The 13,822-nt window shown below is 38.7% G+C and overlaps 1 protein-coding gene across 1 annotated transcript; it reads right to left on the bottom strand.

Moving 5' to 3' along the window:
- Positions 1-553: 553 nt before the first annotated feature.
- Positions 554-12,727, bottom strand: LOC148354723 (ras-related protein Rab-8A). Its single transcript, XM_088350507.1, has 8 exons — positions 12,557-12,727; positions 12,135-12,195; positions 10,056-10,116; positions 9,902-9,979; positions 9,719-9,808; positions 7,049-7,114; positions 3,981-4,031; positions 554-3,906 (listed from the first exon to the last, which is right to left on the bottom strand). The coding sequence occupies exons 1-8, from the start codon at positions 12,678-12,680 to the stop codon at positions 3,817-3,819; spliced, it is 621 nt and encodes a 206-aa protein (XP_088206633.1). The 5' UTR covers positions 12,681-12,727; the 3' UTR covers positions 554-3,816.
- Between the last annotated feature and the right edge of the window lie 1,095 nt (positions 12,728-13,822).

Below are 13,822 nucleotides of genomic sequence, written 5' to 3'. Positions count from 1 at the left end.
TGAACTCCATCGAATTAGCTGAATCTTAGCTCGAGCCTTTTCTCTCAATCTCCCTCGATCTTCTGAAGTTCCCTCGGCCCACGTTTCTCCCGCTAGCTCGTGTGCCAGCTCCTCCCAAGGGCTTGCCGGGAAACGCCCCCACGCCTCGATGTCTGTCCTTGTGCGTCTGGCTTTCTGCGTCAGAGTCGTTATCAACAGAACTAAACAAAATATTCGCATTCAGAACGGCGTGACCTGAAGCTCACTCAGTGAAAATCTTCACTGCACTCGATAAATGTAATTTGTATTTGATCGTACAAAATCCCTTATAGACAAATGTATGAAATTCTTCAAACTGCATTGCAAAGGATAACTCAAAATATTATTTTCTGACACAGCTTTGTAAATCAAGTGATGCATATTCAAATGAGTTTATTAGTCACAAGAGTCTTGTCATTTTTACCCTACAAGGACACACCTATAATTACATTATTGTACCACACTTTGGGTGGAGACGTGTGACACAATGACAAAAAAAATTGAAAACAATAAAAGAGGCCTGACACAAAACTAATACTTTCAATCCCAATTTTTAATAAATCATCCAAAGTACACATGTATCTACAGAAGCTGTGTAGACCGATCCGATTTTAAGAAACTACAGTACAATCATTGCAGATCTTATTTACAAATTTTCCTCACACAATGAAATGTCAATTTGGTTTGCCAAAATTTAATTTTTTCCTAATTTTAGGCAAATTTAAGATTGAAATCCACAGGTAGTAATCTATTTTATGTCAAGTGAATTTTGGAGTGATCGCGAGACAATAAAACAGCTAATATACTTTCTCAAATAAAGCTCTCAAAGTCCGATGGCGCCCGGAATGCATAGTTCAGACGGCTGTGCTAGGATTCACCTCCCTGCTTCCGCCGCCGTCTTCATATTCGTAAAACGCATTTCAGTGCTCGGGTGTTTTTTGTTTTGTTTTGTGCATGAACAGGTTCGCTTTCAGATAAGACTTGCGACAAACAACAGTCAACAAACGTGAAGGGAAATAAGATCCGAAAGCGATAAGCATTTTTTTTTTTTACAAAGAACACGTGAGGAGGAGGGGAAAAGTGCATGATAAGGACATAAAAGGGCACTTTTGTAATTTTCTCGCTCCATAAATACTGCTGCAGCACATCCCTGTATGTAAGGCCCTCAAAACGGTCGTGAAAGCGACCCCCCCTTTTGGAAAACGGCAACTGGAGGAAGAAAAAAAACATAAAAATTAAATGTCGCTGCGATCTCTTTTGTGCTGCTGTGAAACGTTTCCTCTTGGGGAGTTGGAGGAAGTGCATACACTGAAGCGGTGGTCGTTTTTGTGCCATGAATATAAGCATCGTTAAGCCCGACTGGCCTTCAACGACATCACATTGAACATCAAAAAAAGAAAAATCTCAGTTTGAGGACAAAAGGCAGATAGGACATAGATATAAGCCACAGAATTAATAAGGACAAATCCTCCTTATATATGAGGACCACCATACCGGGTAGGAGATTGTTATGCAAATATAATACATTCAAATGGCCAATTTTGAATGCAGAAAACATAGTTGGCTTGAAAAAAATAGGAAAACTGAGAAAAAAACAGTAAAAAATAATTATGTTTTTTGGGAGGCGGGGCTTTAAAAGTCAGTAAAATCTGTACCATATTTCCACGACCATAGGGTGCACAGTGTTAAAAAAAACACAGTCTCCGTAGCTGCTTCAATTTCTGTATATAACACATACACGATAGGGCGCGGGTGCCCTCTGCTGCAGCCGCCTTACAACCAAATAGCATACAAGTGTGCGTTTTTAAAAACACATCCAGAGCAAAATTGAGTTTGGTTGTGGTTTACTCCAATATTGCTTATAAAGCAACACACACAGATAAAAACATAAGGTTTCCTCCACTTGCAAACCATTGATTAGTATATCTTCAATTCTCTGGCGGCAGCTGCCCGGTTTCCGTGTCCTTTTGCGTTGATATCAAAATTCCATGGCGGAAAAAAAACACAGAAAGCATTCAATGGAGGTAAAGTGAGGTTTTGGTATGAATTCATATCTGGAAAGGCAGCTCTGTTCAGCCTCCAGTAGCACAAAAACTTTCAGATAGATTGTTAGCATCCACGAGTACTTCCGCAAAAAATGGACACATTACGTGTGATGTCACGTGCACTCTTTGGCGCATGCCGGACATTGTGGCGTTCACAAAGGAGATGCGTAGAAGTCACAGGAAGTCGCATACAAGTCCAATTTAGTTAGACATGTGAAGAATCTCTCAAACTTTTTGATGTCACCTTTGGTGTATTACAGGGCATTTTTTGGCACACTTCTTTTTAGTATTTATATGCTTACGTGTGGTGAAATTATACAAAATTATAATATTAGTTGACACTGGAGACACCCGCTCCGTTAAATTGTAGAAATTCGGAGCCCTGGCTTGCGGAGATACAAAGATGGTTGTCACATAATTGTTTGCACCTCAACCTAGAAAAACAGATGTTGATTGTTGGTCCAGCTCATTGTTGTGATTTGTTCTCAAACTCTGTTCTGAACTTTGAAAATGTTATATCACCCAAAGTGGCTTGGTCAAAAATCTAGGCTTTATATTTGATCCTCATTGGTCGTTTCAGTTACATGTAAAAAAAAAATATTCCAATAATCGCTATCTTGCACCCTCATAATATTGCCAAGATTTGCCCGAAGCTGTCGAAATCAAATGCTGAGATCATAATTAATGCATTTATTACTTTTCGGCTTGATTACTTAAATCTTTTGCGTTCTTGTCTCCTGATGTCTAGCAACAAAAGTTTGTAGCTGGTTCAAAATGCGGCAGCGAGACTTTTGACAAAGACATGAAGGTTTGACCATATCTCTCCAATATTATCGAACTTGCAATAGCTCTCTGTGCACTTCAAATGTGACTTCAAGGTTTTATTACCAATATACAAATGTTTGCATGGAATTGCCCCCTTTAAGCTCTCGAATTTAATTTCCCGTTATGTTCCTGCACGGAGCCGCCGCTCGAAAAATGCTGATCTACTTGTGACTCCATGAGCCAAGACCTAAGACACACTATTTTATAGCTAATGCTTGACGTCGACCTCATACTGTTCTTTTCGGCTGCCTGGTTGGTGGTGAAATGAGGAAGGAGGACGTATTGGGCTAAATCAGCGGACCAGCATCATCATCTGCATCGACAGTCCGACTAAGATGGGAAGTTGCTGTCATGAACAATATTACATATTACCGTAGTCTTTTAATTGATGTTCACTACATTTTGTGTAGTGGTACCCAGTGCAATGAGGTTTTGAGTTTTTTTCTTGCCCGCGTGTTGGTTTCAGATCAGGGGATTTAGTAATTATGGCCTGTGCAAATAAATGTGAATGTACTCCCAAATTGAAATTGAGCATTCAGCTCTGCAGTGGGAACCTAGCCTTATATACACACCCACACCCCACCCTTGCAACCTCATCGTGTCCTCAGTTACGTCCACCAATTTACATCCTGCACATAGCGCAATGCTCGATAGGGCACAAGTTGAAGAAAAACGGAGACTTTTATCACACCATATGATCGTTAAAATACGTTAGGTAGCACTGGTACAAAAGATTGGCTTCAGCACGTATGTAACAGGCCACGATAGATGAATCGACGGGTCGGTACGGAGGTGGAGAAGCCAGCCCAGTGAAAAGGAAGACGGGTTAAGACCTTATAAAGGAGAGATCCGGCCTGGTTCTGTCCAGTTTAGTCCATTGGGAGAAGGGCAAACATTAAGGCGATCGACGGTGGATGCCGACAATTGCTCACAGGAGCGAGCAGCGGAAGAAACTGCTTTTCTTCGGTTGTTCTGTGATCTTCACTCCTTGGTTGCTGCCTTGCGGGTTGTTGCCCTCCTGAAACATGGACAAAGGATGCTTAGCTACGGATAATAACATGGTTATTACCTCTTGCGTGCATGGTTACTCACCAGCTTCTTGTCCATCTTTGCTTTGATATCTCGGGCGAGGGATAAGAAGGCCTGCAAGTAATATTGCTAATTAACATTTTATTTAGTTAGCAATACATTGATCTAATTTATTGCAGGGGTAAAGTTCCAAAAAGAACACACGATAGGCTGAATCCGTGAACAAGAAACCTTTCATTTTCTTAATCATGATAAATATAAATACAGTACACACCAGGGATACAAAGGGGGTGCGGGGGGTGGATTTTTGTAAGGTTTATTGTTCTATATTCTTTATCAATTAACCATTATCTGTTATCAGTCAAATCATAATAAGCTTCAAAGCCAAGGGGCCGAGACACTTGCTCTCAGCCAAGAGGCTGAGTCAAGGTCCTAGCCACAGAGCCAAGGAGCAATCAGTGCGAATGCACCGTTCCATTGTAACTTCATAGATAGTACACAATTCCAGAACCACAGCATCCCTGCCCTAAGGCACTTTCACTATACAACTTTGCAGCTTTCATGGGTTTGGCAATGTGACATATGTCTTTCAGATGCTTGTCTGCTATTGGCCATTGTCATATAAAATGCTCGTCTGCGATTGGTTTGAGTCACGACATCATAAAAAATATAGATATACTCTTGGCTTAACTCCCACAATGCTTTTTTCTCTCTTTGTCAAGTTCAGATTCTTGTGTGCTGTGTCTTTGATGGTCAGCCGTGCAAAACTGCTTTTTCTGTGGTGTAATTATTTACTATGGTATCAAAACTTGCAGTGATGCTAAATAAGGAAACAAAAACATGATAACCATTCAAACAAGGCTTGTGATTATCAAGAAATGCAAAGAAGTAACACAAATTGCGACCCTTTCAAAGTTGTATGGCCGTAACCAATCAACATTCCAGACCAATGTTCACTCTAAACTTCCACAGAGCCTGTGAACATTGCTTGGAACAACATCAAATCATGTTACATTTTGCTGAGTTTCCAGCAACACGACTTAGTTTTTTAATGAATTGGAAAGCTCGCACGGCCCAAATATGTCAGTTGTTTTTACAACTATTATATTTGTGTGTGAGAGTGAGAGTGAGAGTGAGAGTGAGAGAGAGAGAGACTTTATTCATCCCCGAAGGGAAATACACATTTCCAGCAGCATCCCTGAGCTGAGAACAATTTTGTTACCTAATATGAACATTTTGTGGATTTATTGAGTTGGTTTCACAATATATAACTGTATTGAATTACACTTTTAGATTAAGTATAATATTGAAATCGTACTTTGACTTAATATATTTGCATATCAATTGAATGTTACGGTAACGGTCAAAGAGACCCCCAAAAGTGTTGTTATCCTGTTATATATATATATATATACATATATATATATATATGTATGGCGGCGCAGTGGTTAGCGCGTGTGCGGCACAGTTCTGAGGTCGTGGGAACCTCCTGCGTGGGTTCAAATCCAGCTACCGGCCTTACTGTGTGGAGTTTGTATGTTCTCCCCGTGCTTGCGTGGGTTTCCTCCGAGCACTCCGGTTTCCTCTCACATTCCAAAGACATGCATTTCAGGTGAATTGGCTGTTCCAAATTGTCCCTAGGTGTGACTGAGCGAGTGAGTTGTCTGTCCCCGTGTGCCCTGCGATTGGCTGGCAAATAGTTCAGGGTGTCCCCTGCCCACTGCCCGGAGATGGTTGGGATGGGCTCTAACTTTTTACTAATCAATTTTCTTCCTTTATTTTATTTGTTACTTCATTTTCTCTTTTTCCAAGCTTTTTAATTATTTTTTCTGCCATTATTTTTTTTTCTAATTTTTTTTTTGTTTCCTTTTTCATTCCTGTCAATTTATTTTTTTTCCTTTTTTCCCCACCTTTTACGTCATTTTGTGACTAACGTTACATGAAGCAAAAAAAAAACAATTTACCGAGCTGTTTGAGAGCCGAAAAAACCTGACTCTTTTTAGTGAGTCGAGCCGAAAGAGCCGCTTCTATGTAAAGAGACGGAACTTTGCACTGCAACATTGATTAAGACACGTATGTAAGAAGGGTCCCGTAGCTATGGACTCTGCCGGTGCAGGCAATAATTAAAGTAAACCACAGTTGTCTTTGATGTTATTTGTGATAAACTAAATAATGTTTTTTTTAAAAAAGCAAACTTATCCACCAAGGGCCGATCCCCCCCCCCCACCCGCCACCTCTCTCTCTCGCAATATCTTGAGCTCACATGTACGCTTACTTTGATTTACTCAATCGTGTGCTGACACTGACTCATAACACTGCAGAGGGAAACCGTGTTGTTTTTGCCTGCATGCACTGTAATTCTGGCCGAATATGCATGTGAAATAATTTCGCAATGACGAGCCCTAAATTTTTAAGCGCAGGATAGAATTTCTTGTGCCGCTGAAAGGGTGTGGCCAGTGGGCATGTGTGCAGCTTAGACAAAACATTGATCAGGAATATTATGAAAAAGGAAATGTCAAATTAAAAGACAATTAAAGCAAGGAACTCTTTTAAGGGCATTAAATTCCTTGAGAGTGAACGTTTTATAAGTCTAGTTTTATTCCACCATCTCCTTTTCCATCTGCATTTACCCACTGACTCTACTGCATGAGCTAAAGTCACGTCACAGTCAAGGTAAACACATTTCCATTTTCCTTTACATGGGTATTTATAAATGTCATATACATGGATTTTAGACCAAAGTGGTTTTTACCAGACACCGTTTTTGTTATGAGACTTTTTTATCAGGAGTATGGGGTTTGGAACTGATACCCAAGGTTTCTATACCCCACTATATGTAAATTCCACTTTGCAACCCCACCTAAGAGCATATAAATCTCCTATACTGGGAGTCTACTTCACTCCAACAAACCTTTTTTCAGGGACAAGCATCTGTTTGACAAACAAAAGTACAGAACACTGTACCTGAAACTTATTCTTTGTCAAAACCTTATCTCTTAGAGACCGTTCAGCCAATCAGAATGCAGAATACAATGCATGATGAAAATACATGTACGTGAAGCAGCAAAACCATGAACGATGGCCCGCATTATACCGGGGGATTACTCAATGAAATAAAAGTGTAAACGTACATTCTCCACATTGATGTTAGCCTTGGCGCTGGTCTCCATGAATTTGATGCCATACTCCAGGGCCAGCTAGAAAAAATGCAAAAGAAAAACCAGTTCATCAAGTTATATAGGGATCGTGTTCCTTTTGGGATTCCTTGCTGACTCATATATTCCGTTACTAAATTAATGAAAATTCACCGGCTTAGCTTTTGTGCACACAAAAAAAAGAGTTAGCGCCATCTTGCTGTATGTTGATGCTTTGAAACTAGGAGAAAGGTCATAGATTTTTCTAAAAGTACTGCTTTATCAAAATACTAAAACAGATCAATCACAATAAATACATTAATTCAATTATTCACTGTTTCTATATAAACATAACAAATATTAGTGTCACAATGATTAAAATAAATTATTTCAAATCTAGAGACCCGTTTAAATTGGTTAAATAATCAATATAAAAAAATGGGGATTTCATTAATTATATTGGGCTTGGTCTACCTCACCTTAGGCACTATTGCATGTAGGAAACAGTGTTGAGAACGTAATTTTTTTATAAACGGGGTAATCTAAATATTTATTCAGCCGTTACCGTTACTAACTGTCAAAAGCTGTGTGTTACTTTGTCTTGTACAAATCAGCATGTTGTCTCGTGTTTAGGCTATGTCAGAGTGTGCAGTCTTATTGTGTGTAAGGAAGACAAGCAGGGAATCCTCGGTCAGCCTTTCGGCACAATTATTCACCAACAATACGCAAACATCAACATGGCTTTCATCCAACCCAACACGACAACTATCTCCAAACAGGGGTCTCAAACTCAATTATAGTGTGTGTGTGTGTGTGTGTGGGTGTGGGGGAGCAATCCGGTTGAACCTGGGCTGCATCAGGTTTTCACACAAAAAAGCTTTAATTAAACTATTCCAATGTCCTCAAATATGATTTTTTTTTTAACACAAAATAAGATGAAAAAATAAACATTTTAAAAATGAACAGCGAAATTGATCAATCGGGAAAATAAAATTATAATCATACAGGAGACATAAACGACTGAAGAAACCACATAGTTTCTGACAAAAAAAACCCGCTGATTTTTATTCAACTCAATTGCATTAAGAGTTCTTTAACTTGTAACTTTCTAAACATAAATGGAAGAATGAACTTACCATACAAATTTGGAGAATGTATGGAAGTATGGAAAATAACTGAAAAAGTGCTAAAGATAGTCATGAGTGAGAAAACGACTGAAACACAACTAAAAAAAATAACTAAATAGCAAGAAAAAGTGCTGAAAAGTAGTATAAAACGATTACTCAAAAGTAGAATAATGAACTGAAAAAGGTTTAAAAAAACGCTTAAAATAAAAATTGACCCAAAATTAACAATACGCCCCAAAAGACAAAAGACGCCCGGAACGACTCAAACCCACTTTTTAAAAATGATCGTTTTTACAAGATGGGGGCCGCAAACTAAGCGTTTAGTGTTGGAGACCACTGATCTACAATAACACAAAACAATGCAGTGCGTGATGACATCACACATTGGAAAATGTCTCACCGAAATATCACGAGTAAGAGCCCTATATAATTTACAATACTTTAAATTTCACTTGGGGGAAACTAGTGTAGGATTCTTTCTCAGTAATCCGTGCTTCTTTAAATACTATTTTTTCTAAAACTGCTGCTCCCACCTCACTGAGAAAAGTATTGCCAGCCATCATAGATAGAGAGGGATAAATCTGTTGTCGGTGAGGCGTTATTAATATGACAAGGTATGTCGCTTGTTCTCTATTCAACTGACATGAATGCTGCACAGAAAATTTCAAATTCTTTGACGTACAACAATTTCTTATTAAAGTAACGGAAATAGTTAATTTCCCAGGTACTATAAAGTAATAGTTACTTTTTGGAAGAAGGAGTAACTATAACTAATGTGTTTAAATAACGTGCCCAACACTGGCAGGGGATACTTATTAAAACAAGTTGATAATAAATCCGAGAGACAATTTCATCATTTCTTTTAGGCTCCTAATGACAATTTTATGTGGCAAATTATTATTAAGTTAATCCAGAAGAGATGGATTGGAAATTTATATCCGGCTCTCAAATGGGGAACACTTATAGCAGCTGTTGCGGCCGTATGTGGTTCTCTGGCGCTCCCCTGTGACTCCGTGGTGCTTTTTCAAAAACGTTTGAGAATGGAAAATGATATGGTTTCCGTGGGCAAGAACAGCCTGGTGGCCCACATCCCTCTCCAGGCTAACATATGTTTCCACTCGGTCTCGAACCCGGGACATAACGCGTGTTAGGCGAATACGCTAACAACTGCACTACGGAAATGTATAACATTTAATTTATTTGCATCTCAAATACATGCTTTTTGGTTTAATATGGCTCTTTTAACATGTTAGGTTGCCAACCCCTGATGTAGAGCAATTATTGGCCTCAATTAATTACATCAATCTATAATAAATCTAAAAAGAAAAGTTCTGTATACAAATGAGCTCATCATTTTCAAACTACATTATTGGACATTATTTTTGCAATGTTTATCCGTGCCAAATTTGATTAGTGTAAAACTACTTCACTGTTTTAAGAAATATATCAGCATATTTATTCCCACTGACAACCATATATGAAAAAGCTATATCTTCTATTAATTGATAACACCAGTAAGTAAATAAATGGCCAAACAAACCTTCTCTCCCCTTTCTTTTGAAACCTGTCGCTTGTCGTTGACGTCACATTTATTGCCAAGGACCATCCTCTCCACGTCCGCAGAGGCGTGCTGGGGACACCAGAAACTCAGAATTTGAGCAACATACTTTCCAAAGCCAAGTGTTGTATTAGAAATTGCAGAATGGGGGTTCTTGACATTTACCTCCTCTATGTTTCGTATCCAGTTCTTGATGTTGTCAAATGATTTTTCGTTTGTGATGTCGTATACTAACATGATGCCCTGCAGATCAACAAACATTTCGACTAAGACACCTGAAGTTGCAAAACCCAAAAGGAGGGTAAGCGCATGTTCCTACCATAGCTCCTCTGTAGTAGGCTGTTGTGATAGTCCTGAATCTCTCCTGGCCTGCTGTATCCCTGCATGGCAAAAAAAAAACACAGTATAGAAGAAGCATTAAAAGGCAAGCTTGGGATTGCTTGATCGTTTCTTCACTAAAGTAGCCTGTGTTGAAAACCAAACGATACAGAGTCTAAAACAGAGCATACATTCAAAACATGTGAATGAATTCACAAAGATGTCCACATCTTCACCATTCTGTGGCTCTTTCACGTAATGCATTTGCTGAAGATCCTCTAAACCGAGTAACATCTTCATCTCTTACAAACTTCCCATTCAATAAAGTTATCAATAATTTCCCAATGCTAAATATCCACTTAAAGTGAAAGTGTGTAATGATTCACCACAAGAAGTTGTTGTAACTTATCCCTGGGAGTAACAACTAAAGACAAGCCGTGCAGGATACACCTGAAGTGGTTGAAAAGAACAAATAGCTGGAGTTGGTCAGAGCCGGTGTAAGTGGCTATCTTTAGCGGCTAGCAGAAGATATTAACCCCTTAACATTCCTGTTAACCTAACTGTTGAGAAGCAAAGCTGTGTTTTCACTATGTCAGCAGTTAATGAAATATGTCATGCCACATATCATTAGAAAGCTTAAATTCCTGGGATTCAATATATGATGATGACCATTTCAAAATAAACTCACCACAGAAACATCATCATCAGTCTGAAACATGATATTCAAAAACTATCAAGCCAGATAGCTCACCAATCAGTCCCATGGTATTCAGCTCATGAGATCATTCTTTGCAAACATGGGGTCGTTACATCCAGGACAGTCCAGTGAATGTAACTGGGTAAAATATTTACTCCAAAACACACAGTAATGTTGACAGATTATTTATTTTTTTACCTACATGCATTTTGTGCATCATTGGACGTTACTGATTGCATTCCATCCGTTTCGCCACATAATTTCCGTTTACAAATAAACAGACTCGTAAAATTATTCCCAAATGGCTGCTAGCCTCTGAACTTTGATTGACACCACTCTCGGCCAATAGCAGGCTTTTGTCACGGCCAGCAGCTCGGGATATCTTTAGCCAGTAGTAACCGATTCAAATGATGATTGACATATTGGTTAGCCAATGAAATTCTGAAAAAACGATGCGCAGGTGTACACAGTGTATTCAAGTTAGACCCCAAAATAAACGTGCGTAACACCAGTCTTGATTCATTTCAACGCACCATTATTAAGCACAAGTGTGCCTAATCATTGATTAACTTCTGGAAAGAGAAGTCAAACATTTACAACTCTTTGAAAATGTCTTAAAAATGGCCAAAGTAAAATATGCAGTTGCAAAGGTTTTAAAGCTGTAAACTGGTCATCTCCAAATGGCCACTTTAGGAACACCGCTAGTGAACCCTTAGAAAAATGTGAAAAATACAATGTTTAGTTTCACAGCTTGTGATCAAATTTAACAAGGGACAAGGTAAGGCATTTAAGCTGTTTTCTTGCCTGTTATCCAGCTGAGATTCTCACGCTACACTCCTCTCCTCCAGGCATTTGATTAAAAAAAAAAAAAACAATGGGCAAGGATAAAACCTTACCGTGTTATTCAACTCGGATTACTCAAGGTTAGCAGCCCTTGTAGTGATCATTTCAAATTAGGTCAAAAGAGACCAAAACTGTCCATGTTCCCTAAACAGTTCAAGAAGAGCATTCAATTTACTCTGAGTAAGTCTGGGATTGAGATTTCAGACAAATCTTACAGAAACGTGAAGGCGTTTCAAGCAGACTTGTTTTAGTATTCTTCATTTAATGCTTGGTGTATTGAGTCAGACTGCTGAGAAACATGGCAACAATTTCCAGCATTTACAAGCACTTCACCCTTTTAAAGCTTGAATACACAAGCATTTTTAAAGATTTCACGCACCTTTATGAACCCTGACTTGCACGAGCAATGTAGCAAACATAGGCAAAGCATATCAATGATCAGCAAAAAAAGCCAGCGACAAAAATATGAAATGACAGTCCGGATGCTGAAAGGCTGAGCTTGCATTCTTAGCATGTGATAGAGAGTGTGACACATCTTACCATATCTGTAGTTTGATCTTTTTGCCGTCTAATTCTATTGTCCTGATCTTGAAGTCAATACCTGGGACAAAAGAAATAGTTTGTAAATCTCATCAGATAAGTGGGACTATTTTATTAATGCTTCACGTACAACTTCCGGTCGCTGTGGAAAATGATACAGCTAACCTAGCTAGTTTTTAGCTTTCCCTCGCCTTTACAAGATTATTCAGTTCAGTATACTTGATATAATATTTTTGTTGAGGGCTATTTCGCGATTTTGAGTTCTGGGATATTTCAAAGTCAGGGTTTGGATTAGGAAGACGTGAAAATGTTATTCAGGCAAGTCACTTCCGGTCTCCCCAAAAAGTTAGCCAAAAATTAGCATTGACGGGATGGGCAGCTCCTCGGGCTCATTTTGTCGGAGACACTCGACACGGACTCACCTATGGTGGAGATGAAAGTGGAGTTAAAGGCGTCCTCTGAAAACCTAAATAACACGCACGTCTTCCCCACGCCGGAGTCGCCAATTAAAAGTAGCTTGAACAAGTAGTCGTAAGTCTTCGCCATGTTATTAGCTTAGAGCTTTACCGCTGCGGATGTCCCGCCTACTTTGACGTCACTACTTACCAACTGGGATTCGATTGGACCGATGAGCTGTCTGTTATCAGGTGGCTTCGTGGCTCCGGAAATCCTTGTTGGGCGTATTTAATATTTTACTTTTTATTGCATATTTTAAAAATCGATATACTACAGTAAGAAAAGCAAGGGAAAAAGTAAAATATATAAATAAAATAGCATAGCTATATATATATATATATATATATATATATATATATATATATATATATATATATATATATATATATATATATATATATTCTTCTACTTTTTGTAGCTCCCTGAGAACACCCGAGTAGCCTGAAAATGTTCTGAAAATAGCTCACCCCTGACGAGTTATTATAATTTTCTAGAAAGATTTCCTCCTGGAACCTATTTCAACCCTACTTCTAATAATTGGTTGGTTGGTTGGATCCCTTAACCGATAGGGTCATAGGGGCACCATTTCCTGAGATGTGTCTTGGGAAAATACAGCCTGGTGGCGCCAATCCCCCGCCAGGCCAACAACCCGGTAATAACTTTATGACAACATAGTAGTACTACAAGATTCAAGAGATTGTCTTTATCTTCAATGTAAAATATCAATTACAACAAGACCTTGGTTATAGTGGTTAATGGGGACCAAAACCACCCGTGATAAGTGAAAATCCGCGAAGTAGCGGCGCACCTTACCAAATTTTTTTTTTTAATTATTATTTTTTTACACACGGTTAATGGGGACCAAAACCACCCGCTAAAAGTGAAAATCTGCGAAGCAGCGACGCCCCTTCAAAAAACATTTTTTTAAATTTTTTTTAACGATTACAGATCGCGAAGCTCTGAAGCCGCGAACGTCGAACCGCGAAGTAGCGAGGTCCCACTGTACATTTTATTTATCACGATGTATTTATCGTGTTGTTACTTTCTTTCTACGTGTACACTGTCACTTATTTTCTTTTGTATGTGTGGAGTAAAAAGCACAGATTTCTAAAGGATTTAAGTATTTGTTTCCTGAGGAGACATTTCATATGTTTTGAAACGGATCGTTTGTTGAAACATATTTATGATTTTAGTTTCATTGCAATCAAAGAGAATCTATCCCTCCGTTTTGA

The sequence above is a fragment of the Urocampus carinirostris genome, chromosome 12 (assembly GCF_059441175.1).
Source record: "Urocampus carinirostris isolate Australia breed hairy pipefish chromosome 12, RoL_Ucar_1.0, whole genome shotgun sequence".
In the NCBI taxonomy this organism is placed as follows: Eukaryota; Metazoa; Chordata; class Actinopteri; order Syngnathiformes; family Syngnathidae; genus Urocampus; species Urocampus carinirostris.
This window is presented reverse-complemented; position numbering and strand designations above follow the sequence as displayed.